The 27,116-nt window shown below is 40.9% G+C and overlaps 8 protein-coding genes across 8 annotated transcripts; 4 read left to right on the top strand and 4 right to left on the bottom strand.

Moving 5' to 3' along the window:
- Positions 1 to 260: 260 nt before the first annotated feature.
- Positions 261 to 6,260, top strand: EAE98_010577 (uncharacterized protein). The gene is made up of 6 exons (XM_038958198.1): positions 261 to 1,340; positions 1,393 to 3,557; positions 3,619 to 3,881; positions 3,931 to 4,306; positions 4,401 to 5,124; positions 5,178 to 6,260. The coding sequence occupies exons 1-6, from the start codon at positions 1,079 to 1,081 to the stop codon at positions 6,005 to 6,007; spliced, it is 4,620 nt and encodes a 1,539-aa protein (XP_038805382.1). The 5' UTR covers positions 261 to 1,078; the 3' UTR covers positions 6,008 to 6,260.
- Positions 6,261 to 12,006: 5,746 nt separating this feature from the next.
- On the bottom strand, positions 12,007 to 12,428 carry EAE98_010576 (uncharacterized protein; the record flags this gene model as incomplete). Its single annotated transcript, XM_038958197.1, has 3 exons — positions 12,007 to 12,098; positions 12,262 to 12,366; positions 12,425 to 12,428. The coding sequence occupies 3 exons, from the start codon at positions 12,426 to 12,428 to the stop codon at positions 12,007 to 12,009; spliced, it is 201 nt and encodes a 66-aa protein (XP_038805381.1).
- Positions 12,429 to 14,305: 1,877 nt separating this feature from the next.
- Positions 14,306 to 15,700, bottom strand: EAE98_010575 (uncharacterized protein; the record flags this gene model as incomplete). Its single annotated transcript, XM_038958196.1, has 1 exon — positions 14,306 to 15,700. One exon carries the CDS (start codon positions 15,698 to 15,700, stop codon positions 14,306 to 14,308), a length of 1,395 nt encoding a protein of 464 aa, XP_038805380.1.
- Positions 15,701 to 17,034: 1,334 nt separating this feature from the next.
- On the bottom strand, positions 17,035 to 19,590 carry EAE98_010574 (uncharacterized protein; the record flags this gene model as incomplete). Its single annotated transcript, XM_038958195.1, has 2 exons — positions 17,035 to 17,118; positions 17,170 to 19,590. 2 exons carry the CDS (start codon positions 19,588 to 19,590, stop codon positions 17,035 to 17,037), a joined length of 2,505 nt encoding a protein of 834 aa, XP_038805379.1.
- A 1,186-nt stretch (positions 19,591 to 20,776) lies between these two features.
- On the top strand, positions 20,777 to 21,262 carry EAE98_010573 (uncharacterized protein; the record flags this gene model as incomplete). Its single annotated transcript, XM_038958194.1, has 1 exon — positions 20,777 to 21,262. One exon carries the CDS (start codon positions 20,777 to 20,779, stop codon positions 21,260 to 21,262), a length of 486 nt encoding a protein of 161 aa, XP_038805378.1.
- A 133-nt stretch (positions 21,263 to 21,395) lies between these two features.
- EAE98_010572 (uncharacterized protein) lies at positions 21,396 to 22,221 on the bottom strand (the record flags this gene model as incomplete). Its single annotated transcript, XM_038958193.1, has 2 exons — positions 21,396 to 21,880; positions 22,071 to 22,221. The coding sequence occupies 2 exons, from the start codon at positions 22,219 to 22,221 to the stop codon at positions 21,396 to 21,398; spliced, it is 636 nt and encodes a 211-aa protein (XP_038805377.1).
- Positions 22,222 to 22,668: 447 nt separating this feature from the next.
- Positions 22,669 to 23,773, top strand: EAE98_010571 (uncharacterized protein; the record flags this gene model as incomplete). The annotated part of the gene is made up of 4 exons (XM_038958192.1): positions 22,669 to 22,834; positions 22,895 to 22,976; positions 23,024 to 23,567; positions 23,624 to 23,773. 4 exons carry the CDS (start codon positions 22,669 to 22,671, stop codon positions 23,771 to 23,773), a joined length of 942 nt encoding a protein of 313 aa, XP_038805376.1.
- Positions 23,774 to 25,242: 1,469 nt separating this feature from the next.
- EAE98_010570 (uncharacterized protein) lies at positions 25,243 to 25,686 on the top strand (the record flags this gene model as incomplete). Its single annotated transcript, XM_038958191.1, has 1 exon — positions 25,243 to 25,686. The coding sequence occupies one exon, from the start codon at positions 25,243 to 25,245 to the stop codon at positions 25,684 to 25,686; it is 444 nt and encodes a 147-aa protein (XP_038805375.1).
- Between the last annotated feature and the right edge of the window lie 1,430 nt (positions 25,687 to 27,116).

The following is a 27,116-nucleotide window of genomic DNA, read 5'->3' as shown; positions in this document are numbered from 1 at the left end:
GTATATATTGTATATATTGTATATATTGTATATATTGTATATATTGTATATATTGTATATATTGTATATATTGTATATATTGTATATATTGTATATATTGTATATATTCAATATATTCAATATATTCCGCGAAGAAGTGATTCATTAGCTACCTATATAATAGACTGTATTATGTATACTAACAACCTTGGAATACCTACCTATAGTAATCGCTAAACTTAGGTAACTAAAGACCACCACCACACTGGACTGGGGAGTCAGTCCATGCATGCGGCAAGGACCTCCCACCACCAACACCATTACCACCACCATTACCACCACCAACACCATTACCACCATTACCACCAATACCACCACACCTACCACTACCTAACCTACCTAGTACGTACGTAAAAAGGATTCAAAATTGTGCGTTTCATTGCATTTTCCACAAAGATCAGAATATCAAGTCTTTTCCTTCTTTGAAAAAATATCTCACAACGATACGAATGCACAAATGATCTCAGTCACAGTCATTCCTTTTTCCAAATTCACCTAAAAAAAAAAAATTAACAACCCACCTACCCACCCACCTGCACTTTTTCGGAATCATACAGTCGCATTACGGAACCTTCGATGCTGACGAACAATACATTGGATTCTTCTACCATCTACGAATTTAGAGCGGCAAAGGCTGCTCGCTTTCACGACGTCTTCCACAAAGAAAAGAAAGCTTTCTTCGCAGATCGTACCTGGCATAGAAACCGATAGAGGCCCTGATTTCCCCATATCGTCGGTGGAAGGTCGCGAATCACAATCCCCCACCGATCTGCCTTTGTTCGACACTTCTGCCCAGGAAATCCACCGTGCAGAATCTCTCCCTCCTCATACCATACCTTCAAATCGCCTACCGTCTTCCCTCTTCATTAACGGCGATCATATCCCTTCTGCCGCGAGTTCTCCAACTGGCGCCTACGCGGATCTATCTTTAGATAGCGATAAAGGCGGGGAAGTCACCAGCAATAAAACTCGACGACGATTTCCTTCCGAGGCTTTCGAATCAGAGCAACGAGGAAAATCTCCACGGCATAGGGCGATCATGGGTGGCGCAGAAGATATGCCGCAGAGGTCGTCGTCGCCGTTGAAACGACCCGCCTCGGAATTAGAACCAGATGTACCGCTGTCAAGCCAAAAGGAAGATGTCGATATGGTGATGGTGCCCGACACACAAGAAGACTCAGAGGTTGCTATTGCAGCTCCGACCGCAATCAGAGCAGTATCAATGGACATGCTGAGAGATGAATCTACCAAAGAAGACGGTGCTCAATCGGTGCCTGCCACTGAGAACGCTCAAAGCATTGGTAACATCCACTCGTGTTGCGTGTGTATCAAAGTACTGACGTGCAAGTATAGATCCCAAAACGGAAATCCCACCGATCGACGTTCAGGTTGCGACTGTGACAAGTTTAATCAGAGCAGCGAGAGACGGGCCACTCACCGAAGGAGACAAAACGTACCTGGTTTCGAGGAAATGGCTTGAGAAAGTTACGTCGAATACCTCGGAGGCTCGAGCGAAGAGCAAGAACGTGGTGGAAGAAAAAATTGGGCCAGTCGACAATTCTAATATCATTCAGCAAATCATCCCTCAGCCTGGACGCGAAGACTTTGTTCAACTGAAGCATGGAATCGGAGAAGATTTATTCGAATTGTTTCCAGGCGACGCATGGAATATGGTTCTAGAATGGCACGATATAATGACGGGCACGAAACCAATCGTTCGATTTGCACACAACACAAACCCTGACAAAGGACCTAATGCAATAGCGAATGTGGCTTACGAATATCATCCTCCAATTTTCCATATCCACCGTGTATGGTCCGAACTTGGCGATAAAGTGGATGCAGCCATCAAGTCTGCAAATCCGGATGCGCCTGTAGTTGTTGCGAGTAGATCTATGAGGATGCATGACTTCTTAAAACTCATAAAGGAGGTTGCGGGGGTTCCCATCAAGCAAAAAATACGTCTTTGGAGAGTGCCAAGAACACTACCCGCCGCGGATCCAACCCTTTCAAGTGTTAACGGTGCCGCAACCCCTCCCTCATCCAGACCTGGGACACCAGTAGTCGACACCAATGGAACGGCTCCTGAAGTACAAGATTCATGGAAGAAGCTACTTCTGGGTGTCGCAGACTTCACCAAGGTGGAGAGAGATTCGGGTAGAATGAAGGTTGATTTTGAGGATTCGACAGTGAACGATAACTACAATGGCAATCTGAATCTCGGTCAATTAGGGCTTGGGGATGACCAAGCAATTGTCATTGATGAACTTGTCGAGGGCAAAGATGGCTTTGTTTCGAACACGAGAGTCTCGCCAAATGGAAAAGTCAACGGTGTTGGGCGGAAAAACAATTCAAGCATTATTGTTAGCAGCCAAAATAATAGCGGTCGTAATAGCCCAGCACCAACCTCTGGATACAACCTTCGTTCTTTTAACCGAAAGACGAAAAATGGTCGCACGCCAGGAACTGTCGGACTTGGTAACCTTGGAAATACCTGCTACATGAACTCTGCTCTACAGTGCGTTCGAAGTGTGGAAGAGCTAACCAAGTATTTTGTGCACGATGTGTACAAGGAAGAACTCAACAGCGATAATCCTCTAGGTCACGGAGGTTGCGTTGCTAAGGCATATGCAGATCTTTTGAAAGAAATTTACAAGGAGCCTGCGCCAGTCTCAGTTCAACCGCGGAACTTCAAGAACACTGTTAGTAGATTTGCCACTCAATTCTCAGGATATGGACAGCAAGATTCTCAAGAATTTATTGGATTTTTACTTGATGGCCTCCAAGAAGATCTCAGCAGAGTGAGGAAGAAGCCATATATCGAGAAGCCTGATTCAACTGACGAGATGATCGGAAACCCGGAAGCGATCAGAGAAATGGCCACCAAGGTTTGGGACATTACGAAGCAACGAGATGACTCGGTGATTGCAGATTTGTTCACTGGAATGTATAAATCTACTCTGGTCTGTCCACATTGTGATAAGGTCAGTATCACTTTTGATCCTTTCAACAATATGACTTTGCAATTACCGATCGAAAACATATGGACCCGAGTCGTCAATTTCTTTCCACTCAATGACAAACCAGTTTCCATAGTGATTGAGATGGACAAGCACGCAAGCGTTGGAACACTCAAGCGTATTGTCAGCCAAAAGGTCGGGGTTCCAGCCGAGAGAATCTTCTCCTGTGAGGTATATGAAGGGAAATTCTACAAGTGGTACCTTGATCACGAAGTTGCTTCAGAAGCCATCGAAGGCGCTAAGGACATAGCCAACTTTTACGAGTTGGAGACCATACCTACAAATCTGCCAAAGGACTCGGGCAATAAGCATAATGGTTTCAACAAAAACAACTCCGGAGACAATGAACATTTGCCCTGGGATTCTCCAGAGGCCGAGAAATTGCTCGTTCCAGTGTTTCATCGTCGTCCCAAGCGTGAAAGGTATGGCAAAAAGCCAAATTCGGGTTCGTGGGAACTCACAGTTACACCGCATTTCATAGTGCTTAATCCTAACGAGGTAAGAAATTCCTATCTATTTGCTCTTGCACTTTTATTATCAAATCGTTGACATATGACAGGCACGAAGCGAAGAAGCTATCAAGCGAAAGCTTTTAGAAAAGGTGGCCACATTCACCACATGGCCCAGTATCAATGAAGAATCTGATCCCTCTAGCGCGTCTGAGAGTATTGATCCAGACTTGGTTGTCACCACTGGCTCTGATGCAGACTCATCTGGGGACGGTAAATTTGTTGCTCAATCTTTGGATGGGGAAGATGAACTGGTCGACGTGGCCATGAAAGATTCTAATTCTGTTCCTGAATCTACCGAGCAAAGTCCTAAGTGAGTCGACTCTTCTCGTTATGTGATACATCATACTAATGCTGGATAGTGCACCACTGAAAGTCTTTAATAGTCGTCGGCCGAAATGGTTGGATCCAGCGGAGTTCCTTTCGCCCGAATTGCAGAATCTTTTTGAAATATCTTACATCGTTGACTCAAAGGGAGGCATACCAACAGCTTGGGCTGTGAACTTGGATTCCACCAGGTATCCAAGGATATCTGAAAGGAACCCACAAGCACATCACATTAACGAAGATGACAATTCAAACGATTATGATGCTGTAGACAGTACATCTGGATCTGTCTCTAGTAAATCCAGCAGGGAGAGTAGCGATGATGCTAATGGGTTCGCTCCAAGCATGACGAGGATGAATGAAGAATCCACGAGTGATGATGATGCTCTGAAGCCAATCTCTCCTCAAAGAGTAAGTTTCTCAATATCAAAATTGCTGATAGCATGTTCCATCTTTTGTGAAAAGAATGGCTCTTTGATTTTACGTGATGCTAATTGGTAAACAGGCTCTTCCAGTACGACCGGCTGCGCCAAAGTCGGGCGCTAGGGTAGGTCCCAAGAATAAACGTCGCACACGTAACATGAAAACTTACTCAAAGAAGGGCAAATCAGTTGCACGAAAGCGAGAGCAATCCGAGGTTGAGTCTGAACAAGATGCTCCTGATGATGGCCCCTTGATCCGCCTGGGTGAAGGAGTTGTTGTTGATTGGAACGAAGATGCATGGGAAACGTTGTTTGCTAGTCACAACGATAGCGACCATTTCCGTGGCAGAGCTACTTATGAAAATCCTCCTACTCTTGTCGATTCACGTCTTGATTCAAAACGTCAAGCTCGTGAGTCGAGAAGGAAGCAAGGTATCACTCTCGAAGACTGCCTTGATGAATTTGGCAAGGAAGAAATTCTTTCTGAGATGGATACATGGTACTGTCCTAGATGCAAAGAACATCGTAGAGCAAGTAAAAAGTTTGAGATTTGGAGAACGCCAGATATTCTCATCATGCATCTGAAACGTTTCAGTGCTAGTGGCTTCCAAAGGAACAAGCTTGTTGATCATGTTGATTTCCCAATCGAAGGATTAGACCTTTCATCACGAGTCATCGAAGCACAAGATGGCAAAGAAGAAATATACGATTTGATAGCTGTCGATGACCATTATGGTGGTATGGGTGGAGGGCACTATACCGCTTTTGCGAAGAACTTCTCTGATCAAAAGTGGTATGAATACAATGGTATGATTTCTCCCCAAACTAAGTCAATGCCAATAACCAACTAACTTCTTCAGATTCATCGGTATCGGAAACGAAAAATCTCAACAGCATGGTCACAAAGAATGCATACCTCCTTTTCTACCGAAGACGTTCATCAGAACCTCTTGGTGGTAAGGCTTTGCGTGATATTGTGAACTCTCTTGATAATGCTTCTTCGGATGAGGAAGATTCGGGGGAAGGCAGACGCCTCGGCGAAAACTCCTCCCAGCATGGGTCGCCGAGCGCCTTGACAGGAGTCGGAGCAGCTCTCCATCAGCCAGAACTTGGTTCGGAGGATGGCGAGGCGATGACGACAGTAAATCTACAGGCTTTTGAGCATGCTCCCTCCGATAACGATATTAACCAAGGTGACGAACCATTTTTCGACCATCCTATCTACCTACCTTCATATAGCGACGTCCAAGCAAGTACCGAGACTGACGAAGGTGTAGACCTATCCGATCAAAATAATGTTGCACCAAATCTTCATCAACAAACATGGGGTTTCCAAGCATTTAATCATAATTCTCCAACATTTGCTTCTGGTGCAGCTTCTGAAGCTGGCGAAGCTGGTAGCTTGTATGATGGTAGCGATGGGATTGAACATGGTTCCAATCCAGATCAGGCTACCAAGGATGAGCGAGAGCTAGAATTTAATATTGCCGCGGTCGATGAAGACTATCAGGAGAGCTATATACCTGATACTGATGTCGAGGGTCCGAATCCTCTTGAGGTGATGGCGATATCAAATGCTGTAAAGCAACGCAATCGATCAGAGCAACACAATTACGAAATCCCGGTTGATACCGCAGAAGATGAAGAACCTGCTACAGAAATACATGTTGAGGAGGGTGAAGGGGTTTAGAACTGATTAAGGTTCCTTTTGATTTCTCATATTTTCTCGTATGAGTGTAGTTGATGGAAAATAAAGGAGTTTTGGTATTGATTGCTACTAGCAAAAGGGGAGTGGGGATGTGGGTGGAATGAGAAAGTTAACTCGATACAAACAAAGAATTGGAGGATTTGCACAAATGATGTTGTTATTAGACATGAAACTGAATATGCTGTTATGATATTTTATTTTTCTCTGGCTCTTATTAGCATATCATATGATTTGATGAGGTGGGGTGGGGTGGGGTGGGTAGGTGAATAGGAGGGGTGAAGAGGGGGGGTGAAGAGAGGTGGAGTGAAGGGGGTTGGAGTAGATGATATCCGATGTATGCATGTATACAATGAAATGAAATGAAATGAAATGGCATGGAATGAATGGAATGAACCGGAGTAAATATGCATTATTTTTTACACTATTTTTTATTTTATTTGATTTGAATGGTTGGTGAGTGTTTGGTGAATGGTTGATAAATGGAGAGGGAGAGGGAGAAGGAGAGGAAGGGAGAGGATGTGGGGGATGTGGGGGATATGTGGTGTGGTTGATGGATGGGTGGATGGGTTGATGAATGGTCAGTGAATGGAAGGGAAGGGAGAGTGGGAGAGGATATTTGTATAGGTACCTATGTAGTATAATATATGTGATATATGTGATATATGTGAACTTGGGTAAAATATGAAAAGAGAGGGAATGGAAGGGAATGGAAGGAAAGAGGAAGGAAGGGTTGGAAGGGTTGGAAGAGGGAAGAGGGAAGAGGGAAGAGGGAAGAGGGTAGAAGTTGAAGTTGAAGTTGAAGTTGAAGTTGAAGTTGAAGTTGAAGTTGAAGTTGAAGTTGAAGTTGAAGTTGAAGTTGAAGTTGAAGTTGAAGTTGAAGTTGAAGTTTGAATTTTTTGTTTAGATAGGTAGTTGTTTATGGATTTGTGGATTTTTGGATTTGTAGATTTGTGGATTTATAGGTGAGTGATGGGTTATAATTATATAGATAGTTTATTTAAATATGGTATTAGTATTAGTGCTGAGTCGTGAATTTCTTGGTTTAGAGAAGAAGGAAGGGAGGGGGGTGGTTAAGAGGGGGTTGTGATTTGTGATTTGTGATTTGTGATTTGTTTCTTTAACTTTTGGTCTGATTGTTTTGTTTTGTTTTGTTCTTGGGTGTGAGTGATGGATGAGATGGATGAGATGGGGCGTGGATTTGTATATTGAGAAATCATTGTATGAAGGTTCGTGGCAGGGGGGGGGGGGTGAGCGTGTGGTATAGGGTAGGTTGAAGGGTTGTGTGATTTATATAGTGTATTGATATTGATGTTGATGTTTAATAATAACTATTTAGATATACAGATATTGGAGAGAGCAGGGAAGGCGTATCTCCACCAGCGGGTGTACAAACTAACAGGATACTACAAAAATGAACGTGCGAATGTTTTTTGATATATCGACTCTTATAATTCAAAAATCATTTCAGTTATTCACTTGAGATAAAACAATCAAATTATGAAATTGTTAAAAATTTCAATATTTGGAAAGTGTTCCGTTGATTTATGTACTCATTAGTACTCGCTCTCTGTGCTTATTTATTAAAGAAAATGAATAAAAAGAGAAGACAGAGAAAATGAAAAGGATTCAAGAATTCTAATCTTACAAGCGAGATTCCGGCTATATAGAGTTGTACCTCGTTCCCTTTCTTCCCCAATATCTGGAAATCTTTAGCTCTTAGTATTGATGTAATGATTTACATGTATTACTTTAAAGAGTCTTTTTGTAAGCTTGCAATCTTGCGGTTACTCTGTTCACTTCCCCGTGCGTTGCGTAGTAATTTTGTATATGGATGGATGTATCTTTTCTATAATTGTGTCTTCTCGAGACTAATAATGGAGATGTTAATGATATAAGAGTTGAGGCCCAGGCTTATCGCACACTACTTTTTTTTGTAATAAAATTCTTACAAAAAAGTCGTTTTCTTATATAAACTTATTTTTTTTGTAATTTATTTAATATTTTAAAAATTGATTTAAAAATCTCTTATATAAGAAATTATTATATTTGAAATCTTAAAAAGTAAATAAATTTTTTTAATTTTTTTTTCATAAAATTATGAATTTTCGAGATTGGAAATTTTTAAAATTTATATACTTTTTCTATATGAAAAAAAATCCATTTTTTTGGAAATTTTTTAAAATTCTAATTTTGAAAATCTACAACTATATTAAAAAAGTACTAAAAAAATTTTTAGTTTTTTTTTAAAATAATTTCAATAATTAATTATAATATATATCAATTTTAATAATTTAATTTTTATATTTATTAAAATAATATATAATTCAAAAGTTAAAGAAACAAAAAATTTTGATACATTTTACAATTAGTATACAATAAGCCGGGGCCTAAACTCTTACTTTTTTTGTAGAATAATACTATTGTCTTTGATTGGAAACTTTGGTGTTACATAGCCGCTTGATAAAGTGAAGATGATTCATGGTGAGAACTTTGACTTTGTGAACGGAGATGTGTGGATGATGGTAGTGAGCGTGAGTGTGAGTTTGAGAATCGTAATGGATGCGATTCTGAAGATATTGATCATAGGGAGTGTGTCATAGAGGACTATGGTATCTTGTTATTCAAAGATTTCACAGAATATAAGGGAAGATGCCCTGTGGTGGCAAAGTTAATACCTATATACGAAAAAAATGTCAGTATAAATCCCCATACTAATATTTGATATGTACATTACAAAATTCAAACTTTTTTTGTCCCTGACGAAATACATATTTCATCAGCTACGAATCTTTCCTGTTCAAAATGAGAACCGTTTATTATTGACATTTTCAAAAAATTGAAAGAAAATAAAGGCCTTTAGGAAAGGTGGACGGGAAGGGAGCGAGCGTAGAAGCTAGGAGGAGGAGGGGAATGAGCGGGGGAATTAGGAGGGGAAGGGGAGCGAGTGGGGGAGCGAGTGTAGAAGCTAAAGGATAGGAAAAGGTATTAGCCGAAAGTCTAAAGGGGGGTCTGTTTACAGATCACTCAGATCATTTATTTCACTTTCGATTTATTCTTTAATCCAGAGCTTTACCATTGTGCTATATAGTATAGAATGTATTGTTTAAATAGGAATATTATTTAACTTTAATATATATAGTTTTATATTGAATTCGATTACTAATCGAATTCAATATAAATAAACTTTTTTACTTGCAAATAGTTTTAGGCTAAAACTTTCGAAATCCAAGAAATTTCGAAAAATCAATAAATCTCGAAAATTTTTCTAAGTCCCTTTAAAATAAAATTTTCTAATTATATATATATAAAAAAGTTAATCATATTAATACTGTATGATTGACCTTTTCAATATAATATTAACTATTGAAATTTTTCATACAATTGATGAAATAATTTATTCGTTAACCACGGATTCTGTTACCACAGGGATGTACTCATGATGAGTTAGTTTGTACAGGCTAATTTTCGGAAGGGGTTGAGTGTGGAAATGCTATTCATTTGTGGGTCTGTTTAGACTTCATACGAGAGGGTTTTCCTTTGTAGAATAATGTGAATCTTCAAATAGTTTTGAGTCATTGACGATTGAGATTTTCCCTAGGTGTGCGTTCCGGGTATTTGGATTGACGGAACGCACAATCGATTCAACGGTTTAGAGGATTATGAAGCTATTGCTGTGCTTTTGACAGGGAGATAATACCCGATAAATAATAACTTGTCAAAATGAGATAGTCTCAACGTGCAGCATTCATGCAGCCCGGATAGTCGTGCATACGGATGTGCACTAATTGACCAACCTCTTCCTGGTGACAATTTGTGGTTTTCTCGGGGCTCTTGTGTGATTCTATACTAATGGGGGTACTTGAATGATGGATTATAGATAGAGGCTCTATTGATATTGTTGAGATTTGTAATCTCATTGTTTGAGTTTGACTCGCCAATCGAATGTTAAGGTCAATTACATTGATTGAGCATAAACGCTATTAATTTTGAAGTTCTTTTGAGATATTGATATATCGCCAAATGTCATAGCGGTACTTTTCGCCTTCCTTTCCTAGTACCAAATGAATGAGGATGATATCATATGGACTGGACAGAGTTTTGAAGTGTATCGTTCAGCGGAGTCTTGCAAGAGAGAAAAAATCTTCGATTGGCCGACTCGGTTAGCTAGAACTTGTCGCCAACTAGTAGTGGGCAGAGATCCGTGTTACCATCATGGATTCAATTTTTGAACTAAATCATAATATCCAATATCAGAAGTTAAAATGAACATTTTCATCGATTCATAGCCTGAGGAATTTACATCTACAATATCCCCAAAATAATCTCCCAGAACATTCACCTCCTCGATCTCTCTGGACCTTTCGGTACGTACCGAGCGCACGGACATATTCTCGAACCCTTCTAGAACTTTGCGTCATCACCAACCCCTGAATAGGTAGATCTCTACCATTGTTTGGCCCGTTGTACAGAGATTGCGGGGGATTTCAATCATTCCTATTCGCTTGACATATCAAACGCGACACTTGTAAGTTTATAGGTTGCGCGTCTAATTGGTATGTTGGGGTAGCGTTGATAGGAGAGTTTCATTGGTAGTGATTTTACGCTGACTTGAGGTCTTACATGTTCTTCTTACTTTGATCCCGTGACCATTTTCCATGAGTTCATTGTTTGGTGAGCGTGAGGAGACGTCTATTGCCATTCAAAATTATGCCTATGACTCGGAAGGTTGTAGACATAACCGCAAAAATCATCTTTGTCGTATTGCCGCTGACTAATACTGCCTGGTGAGTAGATGGTATAGTAATTGACCAGAGCAGCTTGTTGAGCACATATTTATGTAAATGAGTCCTTCAGATTCCATCGAAACACCCACGTATTATATCATAGAAAGTCCTCTCTTATAACATCTCCGAGTCTCTAGTTCAATTTGTCTTAGAAAGTGGTTAGTTTCACGTGACCATCAAAAGTGGCTGACTACAAGCCACACATGGCTTGACGTCGCTAGAGCCTGACGTCGCTTTATCTTTTCGCCTCATTTCTTTTTGACACCTCAACATTTCTCTTTCGCGACAACACGACAGTCCGCAAAGATAATCTCTAGGAACGTCACGAACCACAGCCGAACCTCGAATCTGGTATTTGAGTATTCACCAGCTTGATCAGGACATTGTCAAAGATCATTTGAAATCGATACGCGACGAGACGACATGCGATGCAGGCCATCTCATTCTCGCAAAATTGGCTACTTTTATCTCCGTTTTTCGAGATTTCATCCATGCTCGAATGGTAGCCTGATGGAACTTCAACTGTCAAATGCGAAGTCGCTGCCTTGCGAATTCATCGTTATTCTACTCGACCGCGATCTGTTCACACCATCCTCGACATTTTCACAGCGCTCTTATGTGTATCGATCTAGGATAATCGATCGAAGCAAAACGAGTGTAATGCTCACAAAAGAGTATGCAGGGTGAAGTTTAATCTCACAAGAAGGATTAGATAGACGACTAAGATGCGCGGCAGTTTGGACAATGACCTCTGAGTTGATGGTTTAGAAGCACGCCCGGCGCATATATCGACATGACTTCACTCTTCTTGCAAGTTGGAATTTCACGGTGATTTTAATCGATTCAGGCATAATACTATTTGAGTTGCACTCGAGGTTCGTTACACTGCTGACCAGCTTCAGTCAAGATTTCCGGTACAGTCACGTGGTAACGTGATGGGATGGCTTGTTTTTAAACACAGTCACGTGTGGATCTCCGGCCTCGACATTTCACCCCGCCCTCAATGAGACCACGGATTCAACTCTTTATACACCAAATATCCAGTCAATTTCGCTATATCCTGCATAATTCGAACCCAGCAATCTCATCTCTACACTTGCGCCGTTTATATATGCCAACTCCGAACCAAAATCTGTATGCCGCTTGTCAACTTCTCGTCCTCCTCGTCTTCCTCCTGTGCCTTTTCCACCTGTTTTCTTATCGTTGCGCATGCCAGCGGCGTATTGAATGGAATTCCTCCATTACCATGTATTCTCGGGGGGGTTGGTATACATGTTGCTCGAGGTCATCTAGTATAAGAAATAGTTAGTATGGTTTCCAATGAAGCGGTCTTCCGAACTCATGAAATGTAGCAAGCTGTAAGCTTCTCCGGAAACATTTCCGGAAAATAAAAATCATTTTTCTGAATGACCCAGAAGATTGCGCTCTCAAAAACATATAAATATAACCTACGTGATGTGTTGTGTGTTGAGGAACGGTGGCTCAAAATAATAGCTGTGATGGTAGGTATGATGATTGATGCAATTCCGAACACTATAGCGAGAGTATTATCCAGAACTAGTAGAAATGATCAGTACAGAAATTAAAGAAATATTACTTGAGAGAAACAACTTACTCATACTTGAACTTGAGAATAACAATAATTAGATTTTTCGTACGATGATTCAAGAATTGAAGTGTCACCGCGGAAGGGAGAAATGAGCGATGAGGGTGTGCTTGAATGTGTTTCTGCGTTAGATGTGGTTGTTATCATTCTGCCTACTCTCGAGCCAATCTCTTGCTTCAACTTAGATCCACCAAAGGCGGTGTAAGGCGGTGTAAGGGTCACCCACACCCACCAGGTTCGCAGATACGCATGAAAAAAACAGTCGGGATTTGACCATTTCAATAACATCTTTTACGATTCGATTCGGTTACTCCTTTGAAACATCATATAAATAAACTTCAAAATATTTTTCAAATAACAAAATGCGAGGTTTTCTTTTGATCTTGTTGAATCTATATAATTCATTTGTAATTGATTTTTTATTCAATCAAGTTACAAGATTTCCATAGAGATCTGAACGATCAAGTTCCGTCTAACAACTTACGGGTTACTCAGCTGGACCAGATCTCGGACTCTAGACTCGGCCGAGTACCATCCCCACATTTATAGCTTTACGACCTATGATGTTGCTACCAGCAAACCAGCAATCCGTTCAATTGACACCCTCAACATCGAAGCTAATCCAGATTTTGATTTGGTTGTTCTTCGCTTGAACTTCCGCTAATCTAGGTAATCAGTAAAGTCGTAATGCTTCTCAACATCTGAATGGCCAGCAGAGAGATGGCAATTGTGAAATCGTAATTCCCAAGTCGCGATTCCAAACTTTGGTTTAAAGCTCGGCCTTTGCTTTATACTAGTACAGTCCGGGGAGCTGATCCACGGCTAGCTTCAGCCCTGCCAATGAGGTTGCGCACAGACATATCTAGACTGGTAGAATACAGTATTCTTTCGAAAAATTCGAAAAAGCCTAGCAAAAGATTAACAATTTAAGCTCATCGTGGGTTACGGTTGCAGTGACCACCGGAGTTGTTTGATTCGTTATTTCAAGGGATTATTCATCAAATGCCTAGTATTTCAGTTGAATCCTTCTATTTTGAAGCGTTCTACTGCCTTTAGAGGAAAGCTAATTAGCCCTAAAAGTAATGATACTGGCGAAGCCCTTTTTTCATCCCATTTTCTTCATTCTTCCATTATTGCTCCCCATTACCACTCGTTCTTCTATTATAAGTCTTTTCTGTTATAAGTTTTCTCTATTAGATTTCCTCAAATTTTCATCTCAGTACTACTCCTCTCTCACCCCTACATCAATTCATCATTCTATCTCAATCTTATGTTCTCTCAACACTGCTTCTCTTCCCCTCCCATTCTAGTATTCCCGCACTCGCTTAATTTTTAAGGGTTAGTAGACTCTCTTTCAACAACATAAATGGCTATTCAGGATACATTTCCTTTTAACTCCAATTGAATTAGATAAAGAAAACGTTGAGGAAAGAACAATGAATAGACTGAAGTGTGTATGCATACTCAAAATGCTACTCGTTGGTTTTCGTGATTCAGAATTTATGTTTGGTTTATTAGCCCGATGGTAGTAATCAGTTGTACAGGTATGATTTTATTACATATCTATGGGAAGATAACCCGTAGCGGTATATAAGATATGTACCTGCAACTATTACTCGGATGGAATTTGTTAACTTGGGCTGAAAACAGGGTCAGGAAATAGAAACTTTTAAAGTGAGGGATTTTAGTCGAATTTGGCATTTAGCACATGTAATCACGTGGCAAGTTATATGATTGAAATTTTATTGGTATTGATTTATGTGTTTTATATTTTATTCAATGTGAATACGGAAATCGTTATTGAAAGAAAGATACGAGATGAACGAGATGAAGATAGAACCAGCTATCGTATGAAGCGAAAAGAATGAAATAGGGTGATAGTTTTACGAGTTAGTGAATCGATAAGTTATTCATCATCCTCCGTTCGATCGCACGCTCACCAGCATCAGAACCATCAGAGTCTTCTGCTCCCTCAGCCTCCTCAACTTCCTCTAATACCCGCGCTGTCACAACATCCCACGCCATCTTCAACGCTCTCGCAGCAGCATAGTATCTCGACTGAGCGAGATCATATGCGTGATCCTTCTCTTGTCTCTTGTGCAACAAATCACGAAGAGCATTCTCGCGTATGAGACGTGTTCTTTGATGTTGACGAAGTGAATACTGATAGTCTCTGAAATCTTGTTCCTCGATATTCGCAGCGGATTCAAACAATCGATCTTGAAATGTACGGAGATCTTCCAGAGGAACGAATACGCGAGTGTCGATGGCTTCTGTTGCTGTGCGCACACTTCTATCGGCGAGCGTGAATTCCTCTCTGGCGGTTACGAGAGCTTCACGTGCGTCTACAAACGCGAGTTGCAGTCGTACCATGTCTGGAGGGGTGGTCGCTTCAGGACGAGGAATAACTGGGCGGATACACCTGTTTAGGATCGTTAGCCATTCTGGGAAAGGTCCATCTATTTCTAGGCGGGTGGGGATTTGTGGGAGTTCCGTTTCTCGAAGCAATTTTCTGCACATAGGGCAGTCGCCGCGAGCAGAAGACACAAACCAACGCTCCAAACAACCTTCATGAAACATATGGTTGCAGATTGTCTTTACTACAGCACGATTTATTTCTCCTTCATCATGGTGATTTAAAGGGTTTCGGCAAATACCGCAATCGTCCATGACTGCTTGCAGGTCTTCCAGACGAGTGAAATGTGTTGAATTGTTGAAGTTTGTAAATACTCTATAGCCCATCGCGATTCGCCAGTCATCGTCGTCCAAAGTCTGAGAAGCATCTGCCAGAGCATAATTTAAGACTAGAATTTGACGAATATTTAGGGTCTGTATTCTGTCAGCAAGTGGTACATTCTCACCGTCAATGATACGCGCCTGGAAAGCGGGCACCAAATGATGGTGAACAATCTCATCAAGTACTCCCAAAGCACTCTGATTAAGTAAATCAAATACCACTGTCTTTGTCGAGTAGAAGTGGGCATATTGATTAAGAAGGTTGGGGAGGGGTAAGCTATGGAGGCGAGCTTGTAAGTCTTGTGTTTCAGCTACCAGATTCCAGTCCTGGTAACGCAATACATCATTTTCTGTCATTGCCTCCTCGGGTTGATAACTAGGGGCTTGTCTAAAGTCAGGAAGCATCCAACAATCACGGCACACTTCGGCTCTTAGATAGCAGGTGTGGACTGACATCATATTGCAGCGAATGCCATCACGCCCGCATGGACGAACGTATGATTCTTCGTGGACACACCCAAAATGATTGAGAGTAAGGGTGAGACACATCTTTTAAATGTGAGTGAGTGGTTTCTAGTACTGATCGTTGAAATAGTTCAGCAAGTTGTTAAAGTAGATGAAGGTTTAGAGATGACTGAAGGTTGAATAACCAGAATCCAGAAAGAACATCCGATTATTTATCAACCCCTCAATGACATTGTTCACGATCTGAATAACAGGCTAATAACGATTTCTAGGATGTTTCCTTAATTGAAAAGCATCCTGAACAATGTGGCCTTAAGAACATCATTGTACTCCCGAGCCACGTAATTACAATAAAGACATTCCCATCTATAACAAGACCATTGTCCAAGCCAAGAATTACAACAAAGCAATCTCCGCAAATCTCGCTATATATATATATATATCAAATTCATACAATCCGACCACAACAGAACAACGCCTTTGTTCTACTAAGAACAAAGTTCTACTAAGAACAAAGACACCCATCAGAATCCAGATACCAATAGAGTCAACATGAACTACGCCTACAACAACAACCATCAAAAAAATCCGGTAGAACGACCTCGACACCTAAAAGTTACGGAGAAGCAAGTAATCACAAGAATAAATAACGCGGCACTTGCCACCTTAAAACATCGCCAGCCTTTCTCGATAAGTTGCAAACATTTAATCACTCAAGCAATGGCAATCACATCAATTCAGGGAAGACTTGACTCTTGTAGTAGAAAAGTATGATACAATTCTTTCAATCTTCAACTTCCTTTCTTCTTTCAAGCCTTCCTTCACCCCTACCTACGACCCTCCGAAAGGGCCTTCATTCAAAGAGATGATTATAATTTACAATAATTCATTTTACACGTCGTCCTCGCGCCTGAATGTTTGGGTCCCGCTGTAATTGCTCTTCCAGGCCATTGTATAGTGGCCATTCATCACTAGAGCAATTCTAGCGTAGTGATATAACGCAATCGACAAATTGTGTGATCAAAAAGAGTAAAGAATTTTACTATCCATCGACTTATCTGTGATGAGAAACTATGCCGGAAAAAAGAACGCCAACCCAATGCAAATGCTAAGATTCTGTTCCTATCGTAACCGATTCGTCTTCCAGTTTTATCGTATCATCATGTTTTGCTGTGGGGTTGACAGCTTTTTTTGTTGTAGTTTTTGTAGGAATACTCAACTATGGTGTGAGTAGTGGGATTGAGGCAATAAAGCCATCTGTTATTGAAAGGCCATTGAATGATTGGAGTTAATAATAGGTCGATAACTAATGGGTATCTTTGAAAGAGATGATTCGAAACGCAACGCGAAAACAAAAAGGGCGATGTAATTTGAAGGAGATCCATTGTGGCCAAGATTTCGAGTACAGTCGTTACAAATCAGCCCATCATGCTGGCCTCGTCATCGTCGTCGTCATCTCCTTGCTCTAGACTTTCGATCGCTTCTTTGATTTGTTGACTTGCCTGTTTTTAATTAGTGATGGGTTTTTTGATCAATATCATTTGCATATATACCTTTGGATCTAGGTTCAAAGCAATGGTAAAATGCCTAACCGAAGCGCCCTTTTGTTTCATACTCTTGTATAGTCTTCCCAATAAGAAGTGAACCATTGCCTCGTCAGGAGCCAAGTCTTTCAAGATCTTCAATTCATCTAAGGCATCCTCCAATCTCCCCATCGTCATCAAGCAGCGGGCTTTCTTGAAACGAGTCAACGCTGATTTTGGATCCAGGTCAATTGCCTTCTTGAAGTATGAAAGTGCTAGACCTTTGTTTCCTTTCTTATCGACAACACTTCCCATAAGACCCAAAAGCACCGCATTTGTTGGGTTGATTTTGGAGGCGGCTTCGAAGTGTATGAATGCTTTGTCGTAATTACCCATCTTTTCATACACTTTGCCAACTCCGTAGTAAGCATTGTAGTGTCTCCTATCAACAGCCATTGCATGTCTGTATGAAGTAAGTGCTTTATCATATTCTTCATTCATTACATGCTCATGGCCTTGAAGTGTGAAAGCATAAGCAAACTTAGGATTTAATTGTGTGGCACGTTTAAAACACCGTAAAGCTTGTTCGTGATCTCGCATGAGCGACCAGGAATTTCCAAGTGCACACCAAGCTTCTGGCGATTGCCACGAAGAATCCACCAACTCATGGGCTAGGAAAGCCAGATCAGTTTCTTTCTTCAGATGCCACAGCACAGTAGAATAGATCTCCATGTCCTCAAAGCGTGTTGGTGCTATCTGTCGAATTCGTTTATATAAGGATTCGGCTTCGGTATATGACGCTTGTTCGTAATGAGCACGACCCATTTGTGACAACACCCAAGGAGTGTCTTGCTGTTGGGTAGATAGTGTAGAGAACGCCTCTAAGGCCTGATGAGATTGAAATCTTGCAAGTAAAAAATAACCAGTCCCAAACTTCTTGAACAGATCGAGAAGCCATCTTAAAGCTTCCTCTCGGGTTCCAGAATCCGATTCTGATGATCTAGTACCAAAAGATTTTGTGGATACCCGGGGTCTTATCTCTCCTTCCCTATGGTCTAATTCCATAGAATCTTCAACTGGTTTTCGATTACCACTGACCTGTCTGCCAGCCGTGGAGGACCCAGCCGGACGCATCATTTTTGATATCGGAGGTCTAGCTTTCTTTAATTCCCTCCCAGGGGCAGGCCCCACAGTCGCAAGATTACTGGAAGATTTGGTGCTTGTCGGTCGGAATTGGTTGATCAATCTGACACTTCTTCTCTGAGGTGCTCCTGGATCTTCCGAAGGTTGTCGGGGTACTACCTGTCCGGATACCGTTCGTTTTCTATCCCCACCTGGTACCGTAACAGAGTTGTGGCGAGAATTATGTCCCGCGCTACTGTCTTCCGAGATTTCAGCAGCTGCTTTTTGAAGTCGTTTCGAAGTCATGGATCGGCCCATCTTGGGAACATCCATACTAAAGTCCATACCAAGGCCCTGTAAAGTTCGATTTCTACGAACGGGGGCCTGTGGGGGCTCCATGTTGATGGGAAATGCAGATGCCACACTGGTGTCTTTTCGACTAGGTGCAATGCTATAATCGAGCGGGGCGCTAGGTCCAGTAGGCGTTTCTATTGTATCAGAACTAATGCTGACACCTCCGGTCGCGGGGAGGTTCGTAAGACTCGGGTTGCTTTCGGCGAGCTTCGATGATGCAGAAGTCGCAAGTGACCCAAAAAGTCCACCCGCAAATGATCGAGACGAAGAATTGTTATTGAAAGGATCCGTAGGGTCACTCTGGTAAGATCGTGCGCTAGGGCGGGTTGGCCTAGGTTCCTCCACTGACAATGTTTCCATTGGCCCCTCCCGATCTTGTGTATTCGATTTCAGTATTGCCTCCATCTCCAAACTCATCCTAAAGGTACTCGAGGCTCTAACACTTGTCCCCATATCACAGAGATTAGTAAATGCATCCCACATGAATGGATTCAATTTCAGCGCTTCTTCAAAATAACCAATCGATTGCTTTTTGTCATCAAAAGCACGGTAGAGCTTCCCCAGTAAACAACAAACCGCAGATGCGTCAGGGTCAGGATGTCGTGAGTATTGTGTATGTTTACCAAACGAGTTCTGTGCTCCCCAGCAACCTCTGTTCTTTTCTAATGCCAAGATCCCTTCCTTAAGCTTTCCCAATGCAAGACATGCTTGCGCGTAGATGTATGCACAGCCAAGATGCCCCGATCTAGTGTTTGGGCTCTTCACAACCTCAAAAGCGGAAGCATAATCGCCAAGTCGCAAATAGCATAAGGAAAGAAGGTAAGAGGATTCGGGACCTTTCGGGGTGTATGCATGCAATCGTTCTGCGAAGAACAGGGCGTTCTTGAGGAGGTTATTATCAATGTGGTAGTAGATGAGTTGACAAAGTTGATTCGTGATACAAGGATTGATTGATTCCTTCCTAGAGGAGGGCATTGTGTAGGATGGTGAAAAGAGGAAGTAGATCCAAATCGCGAATTTTGTGTTTGTTATGATGTTCTCGCCATGAAGTCAACAGAGCTTCCGATTTCGATTTTTGATTATAGTCGAACTGATTTGGTCAAAAAGGTATCTATCCTTAGTTATTCCCCTTGAACTTCGAACAAGAACGAACAAGAATCAACAATAGGTCTCTTGCGCGTGGCGTTGTTTGGTCTGGTCGATCTGATAAATGTAAATTTTTTGTAGCTCCACGGCAGCTATCCTAGGATCGATGGGATTAATATTATCCGGTTGTATTGTTGTCGAAAGTAGTAGGTAAAAGGAAGCAAATAGGAACTTCGTGAATACAATCGCAAGGTCGTAAAAAAAACAGAGTTGTTGGCGTTGCTGGTTACTATTTATCATGTAACTATGAAGGTGGAAAGACAAGGCAAGGTAGGCAGAAAACGGTTGTTGCCTGTATGGATCAAGAAGCAAAGGCTGAAATGGGACTCTGAGGACCGTGGATAGGTATCGAAGTGAATTTGCTTTGGAAGGAGGAAAGGTCGGATGAAGTTATAGTAAAGAATAAAGAAGACCAGACCAAAGGAAAGGGGAAGGCTGTATACGGCGCAAATGCAAATGTGAATGTGATGAATCCAAAATCCAATACAAACGATTTTGTATGGCTATAGTCGAATATTCCTTGCTATTAATTCGGGATAACATCAAAACCTTGCTCATCCTCGAACCTCTTCGATTTTTGTTCTGTTGTTTGTCTGATCGCGGTGGGAATGATTGGTTGCAGACCATCCACCCAGCAACAATCAGTCAATTGGGGGAACTTTGTATTAGTCAGCGAGGTACACAGCAGCACTTCAGCTTCTGAAATGTTCCTTGCAGACTCTCAGCCTTGTCAAGAAGCTCAATTACCCAGTCCAGCCAGCCAGCCAGCCAGCCAGTACACCACAAGCGACACGACTGAACTTTACAAAAACCAACATTATATGGCAATTCTTTAATCAGATTGATTCCTTCAAGAAGTAGAGCTTAAGGATTCTATTACTCAAAAGGTATTTCTCCATTGTTCAATCTGCAACATTATATCGAATTAATCTTGTTTCCCAGCTATCTAGAAAAGGCCAGATCCTACACACATCTACTTCTTCAAATTCGACATCATCTTTCCACCTCATACACAATGGCTCAAAAAGCGAAGAAAGACAGAGCAAAGGCCAATATCCAAGCACTAAACTACCTTCATTATGGCACATTTCTTGCAAATGCTATGTTCTGCCTCTTCCACTTCTTGATACGATCAAGGAATATGTGGGCATACGTACTTTTCTCACTTGCACCCTGGGTTATTGAATGGTTCCTTGAACAGAACAGTCGTCCCAAGTTCGATCAAGCTGGCAAGATGGTGTCAGCAGGAGAAGACCTTGCAGCACCAGGATTGACAGAATATATGTTTGATATTATATGGATGCATTGGTTATCGTTGGTTGTTGTCATTATATTTGGCAACTGGGGCTGGCTTGTCTTCTCCGTTGTGCCTATATATGGACTTTACAAAGTTTTTGGTCTGTGGTCAGGAGCAAAGGGTATGATGGGTGGTGGTCAGAGAGCACAAGCACCCGAAGAACAAATGCCAATGGCAGGCAATAGAAGGCAGAGGAGACAGTAAACTCGCTTGTCTGTTTATGTTTGACGGTATATTGTATATGGTTTCAATCGAGGTAATACAAGATAGAGCTTTGATATACTAGGTGGTGTGAGCAATGTATATATGAGATACATTCCTGTGCATATCCATTGTTCTAGACCTTGTTCCCTGTCCAGAACTCAATATCATCCTTCTGGACATCTTTGATCAAGACATGGATATGCTCAAGGGCTCTGACACTCTGCAATGCGACCCAATTCTTAAACCACATCACTCTATCAGTGCCTTCCAACCTATCAGCAAATGTTCTCTTCACGAAATCTTCAATTATTTTCCGGCTCTCATCCGTCACATCTCCATTCCCATCGTCGGTGGCGATCGGTGTTTTTGACCACACCACAAAATGGGTAACATCTTTCGAGAGACCATATGGCCAATCATTTAGCAAAATTTTGTAATCCGAGGGGTTCTCAAATGGGATTGAAGAGATGTAGCTGAATGGTGGCGAGCCCCAGGGAAGTCGATGTTGGAGGATATAATTCATCATACTTCCGTACTCGGCTTTAATAGTTGTGGACCAAGACATATATCGACGAAGGTCAGAGGGCTTTCGTTTGAGGATTGAGAGATTATTCGTTGCTTGACAAGAATTAGATATAGACTTGGGCTACAATATGCAATGTCATATGAGAAAGCTGCATAGGATAGAACCTGGAAGATTATCGTCATCACACTGGTGATCCTTTCTATGTTTTCTGATGTTTTGCGATTATATATAACGTAGAAACGAAGCTCTTTTAATCGATTTACTTGAGGATAGGTAGCTCACCTATAATCTCTTTCAACTCGTCCCAATCATGCAGATGAAACTCGTCGTCAGTCTGTGATAACACCCATCTATCTATGTCCGTGAGAGGAAATGGTGAATCTTCCGGTTTATCACCTACTTTCTCTCCATTCTGACGAATCGACTCACCCATCTCTTCACACGGCGGCTGAAAGTTCCTTGGTTTTTTTGGAAATTTACTCAGCCCTGTCAATATGATGAGGTTTGGACGTAGTTTCATCTATCGGAATGACCACTGGTGGACTCCGAGTTGAGGAAATCTTATCCTCATCGGGGTAAAGTTCGGCAACCGAGCTCTGACCCCAGCCGAAAATCAACAATGACAGACTTGAGCTAAATTATTTTGGTATTGACTTTCCCGCGGAGAAGAACCGCACGTTATATATTTCTTTCTTACAATACCACCACTCTTACTTTTCCTTTAAAGTCGAGTCTCCCCTCCAAAGCAACGCTCGAGAGTTGTCGAAACTGTGAGAAGTATATTGTGATATCTATTCGGTGGCATCTTCGAAAGAGCAAAAAGTACAAGGATCACAACAAAAGCCCAACAATTTCTTGAGCTCTCACCAAATCTGCCAAAATGAGCACGGCACCAGCAAATAAGTTCCTATCAAAGGCGTACATTGATGGCATCTATATTCCATCTGGTCTTTTAATATTTGGATGTTTTATTGTCAAAAAAGATTGGCTTCCGTTCGCCGTTGCTCTTGCTGCCGTTCTCGGGGGATATAAGATTTGGTCGAGCCGTAAGTTCATGCTTTGCGCGCGGTCTTTAGTAATGTAATACATACTGACAATTCACGTAGAAGAAACTCCGGTTCTTAAGCCAACTGTCTTTCAAGATTTTGAGCTCAAGGAGAAAACCATCATCTCCCACAATGTAGCAATGTTAGTTTGACTCTAAGCCGCCTTGACTGTTTCTAACATGAGCATAGTTATCGATTCAGCCTGCCAAAGCCTACCTCTATCCTCGGTCTCCCTATCGGTCAGCATATCTCCATCTCCGCTGTTCTTCCCCAGCCCGATGGGTCAAACAAGGAAATCGTTCGATCTTATACACCTGTCTCTGGCGATCACCAACCAGGCTACTTCGACCTCCTCATCAAGTCCTACCCCACCGGAAACATTTCTAAACATATGGCTTCCCTTACTGTCGGTCAAACTATCAAGGTCCGGGGCCCAAAAGGTGCAATGGTCTATACTCCCAACATGGTCCGTCACTTTGGTATGATCGCCGGTGGAACCGGTATTACGCCCATGTTACAAATTATCCGTGCTGTCATTAGAGGCAGAGCTGCTGGAGATAAAACTGAGGTTGATTTAATTTTCGCAAATGTGAATCCTGAGGATATTTTGTTGAAAGATGACTTGGACGGTTTGGCTGCTCAGGACAAGGGTTTCCGTGTTCATTACGTTTTGAATAACCCACCCGAGAAATGGGACGGCGGTGTTGGTTTTGTCACTCCTGAGATGATCACTGTAAGTCTATCTGGAAAGTTTTGATATAATCAATCATCAATGCTAATGTTATGCAGAAATGGCTTCCCAAACCAGCAGACGATGTTAAACTTTTGCTCTGTGGACCACCACCAATGATCAGTGCTATGAAAAAAGCCTCTGAAGGGTTGGGCTTTAAAAAGGCAAAGCCAGTCAGCAAATTGGAGGATCAAGTCTTTGCCTTTTAGACAACCTGTTCCCGACGCTGGAACGGAGATTGAAACAGCCAAAACTAGATGTTGGGAGAATCTCAGCAAATGTTAGCAGAAATAGAACAATTACGAGGAAAGAAGAGACAATGCTTCAAAATCACATACAAGACAATTTTTACATGAATCCTTTTTGTGAAGCCAACCCGAATTTTGGAAGGGGTGGTCTCCACGACTTCCGTACCTCTACAGTTGAATTATCAAGGTTGGGTATTTTAGTTTGCAGTGGGTACCAGTGAGGATTCCACCAGGACCACAGTTTGTTGGCACTGTGATTAAAAGGATAAACTTGCCAGTTCTACGAGGTATAGCAGCAAGCTCGTATACTAACTCGCCATTTTTGTGTTATTATTCCATTGACGCACAAGTGGTGCTGTTCGTGAGAGACCATAATCCTTATTTCTATGTCCTATGTTGAGTCCACGAATGAGAGCAATCTATGCGAAAAATATCCGGATTCGTTGGTTGCATTGCTTCGGTGTAGCTCCACGAGACCAAATTCATGGGCAGGTCGGACCTTACAAGATTTTGTCTTACCACATAGGATAGTAGACTGGATTTTGCCGCTTTAGGGCTGTAGGATTGTGTTGTCGCGTCAATTCTCCCAACTTTCGAAACACTTACGTAGTACGCCACAAATTGAAGTTATTTCTGGCAACTTGGAGCGATGCGATTAATCCTCCACGTGGGTGGATTGCTGGTCAGTGCGGGGAGGAGCATTCGCTTGGTCCCGAACTTACTAACATAGTAGCATTTGCTTACCGAAGTTCATTCTCATGTAAAGTAATTTCTGATTGGCACAAATTCCGTTAATTTGTCTCGGTATCACATTCGATTTGAAAGCCATGCGTTGACAAGAAGAATATTTTGATACTCATGCTGTCAAAGTTGGCCAGTTCTCTCATGGTTAGATCATTGGTATGTCTCCACTTACATCCCATCTTTCAGACGCCATTGGAAAATCCTGAAGCGGCCGTCTACTTCGGTGTCAGATTCTCAACTAATCCCCAAGCTGACCAACCATCCTGTGGGTGTTAATTCCTCTTAAAGTAGGCCGAAGTTCAATTTCGGACGACAGCGGGTCTTTAAAGAATTGACCCAAGGATAACGCTTTGTGAAGGATCCCTTTTGTCGTTAGGATGATACGGTCTAGCTTGTCTAAAAATGCAAGCGCCTGGCCAAATAAACGGCTAATACCCAATTTTCAAATATTCTTGGAATCAAATTGCAGATATATAAAAACCGTCGAACCACTCTGTAGACAACTCATATCGACAATCACTTCCACATCAAAACATCCAACAATCGGCATTGCCATCAAACAATCTTTTCTAAACTTTCCTTTGTCTTAACAATCATTTTTTAAATTTTACAGCACAGCCACGCTTCCACACTCATTCACAGAAATATCTCTTGTCAGTCACTTTACTTCAACCAACTACTTCAAGATGCAATTCTCTACCCTTCTCATTTCGGCCGCAACCCTCATTCCATCCGTCCTCGGTTGCATGAACGTTAGCGTGGTTTACACTTTTGAAACCCAGTTCGAACAAAGCAATCTTTTGATTTCATATTTAGACAACGGACGAGTAACTTGCTACTACAACCAAAGGAACCCATCTCCCGAGTCGGACACGCAGGTGCCTCTCGGCGCAAACCCAGGAAAGGATGTAGTCAATGATACAGTTCAGGGATGCGTGGATGGTTACGAGAGCAATGTCAAGATCGATTTAAAGAGTACTAGTGACAAGAAGAAGCACAACTACATCGATTTTTACAGATACACGCCAGAAGGGATTCATTCCGAAACAACCTCATACAATACGCTATACCTTGGAGATAGAGAGGATAACCCAGCATCTTGGAGTTGGACAACCGCCTTTTTCTGTTAAATGTGGATAACGGCATCGTAGGTATCGAAGCCCTGAGCAATATAATGGCGTTCTTGGTGTCAACTATACCTGTGAATAGGTTTCCACTCAGCGCAGAGAGTGTGATTTCTCGGAGGGAAGGTGTTTGGGACTGGCTGGTGCATGGTGGGTGCTTGCGTGAGAGAATGAGAGCTGGTCTCGAAAGATCGAGAGTTGATTTCTTGTCTTTAGTTTTCCTTTGTTTGTTGTTCTTGGGAGGGTTGTCTGACTTACTTGTATTTTGCTTGGGAGGTCGGGTTCGGTTGTGTGAAATAGATGGTGCGTGGGGATTTGGTCTTGCTTGTTATTGTTTATGGGTATGGTGTATTGTATGTAACTTAGATATCAATTGATTGGTTTGGTCTCTAATTTTTATTTTTGAATTTGGATTTTGAGTGATGATGAAGAATAAGATGATGAAGATTAAAATGATGAAGATTAAAATGATGAAGATTTTGTGAAGTATATGATATGCACTGGTGTAATAAAGAATGAAATGATTCGAGGGTAGATCTATATTAAATCGTATGCCTTCTTGTTTTTGTTCGATTTCTAGGATTATATTTGTATTTCATTCTTTTTTGTAGATAAAATGAGTATTATTAGATAAGTATTCTATAAAGATCATTTTAATATCTAATGTAATCTATATGAAGTATATCTATTGATTATATTATATTCAATATCGGGAACTTTTCGAATATCTGAATTTTTATTAATGCTTTAGATATTTTCGATATTTTGAATAATAATATCGTAAATCTTATAAATATTTCTAAACTACTAATATCCGAAAAACAGAGTGATAATACTTTTATATTAATTTGGAAAATCTATATGGTTTGAGAAATCGAACTTTCTTTATTGTTAGATTATAGTCTAGAATATTGAAAACTCTATGTTCGTGGGGTGATAGTAAATAATCTATATAAGAGTTCTGGCCCCTGCTCATCGCATATATAATGCTTTTTCAATTAAAGTATAGAATTATTCAATTTTTTATACTTTAATTTATTTATTATAATAAAAAATCAAATTAGAAATTCTTCTGAAAAATAGTATTTAATTAATCAAATCTTATAAGAAAATAAATAAATAAAATTTAAATTTTTAAATAGGATTTGAAAAGATTAAAGTTGAAAATTCTAAATTTTTATAAAAATTTATTTATTTTATGTAGAAAAGACATTATATATTAGAATTTTTGAAAAAATTCGATTTTAATATTATATAATTATTCAACAAAAACAATAAAAAATAGTTTGAATAATTTTTTATATTTTAATTATAATTATATATCATTTTCAATTTTTTTGAAAGGAAAATATAAAGATTTGAATGAAATATTTAATATAATAATTTGTATAAGGGAACCTTATTTTTGTGGGAATTTTGTTACATTTGTTATAGGG

The sequence above is a fragment of the Botrytis deweyae genome, assembly GCF_014898535.1.
Source record: "Botrytis deweyae strain B1 chromosome Unknown BDEW_038, whole genome shotgun sequence".
NCBI classification, from domain to species: Eukaryota; Fungi; Ascomycota; class Leotiomycetes; order Helotiales; family Sclerotiniaceae; genus Botrytis; species Botrytis deweyae.
This window is presented reverse-complemented; position numbering and strand designations above follow the sequence as displayed.

Bases quoted from the DNA above. Each gene is read 5' to 3' on its own strand.
- EAE98_010577 (XM_038958198.1), top strand. From the start codon at position 1,079: ATGGGTGGCGCAGAAGATATGCCGCAGAGGTCGTCGTCGCCGTTGAAA. The intron at 1,341-1,392 runs GTAACATCCACT...GTGCAAGTATAG, and splicing joins TGAGAACGCTCAAAGCATTG to ATCCCAAAACGGAAATCCCA. The intron at 4,307-4,400 runs GTAAGTTTCTCA...ATTGGTAAACAG, and splicing joins AGCCAATCTCTCCTCAAAGA to GCTCTTCCAGTACGACCGGC.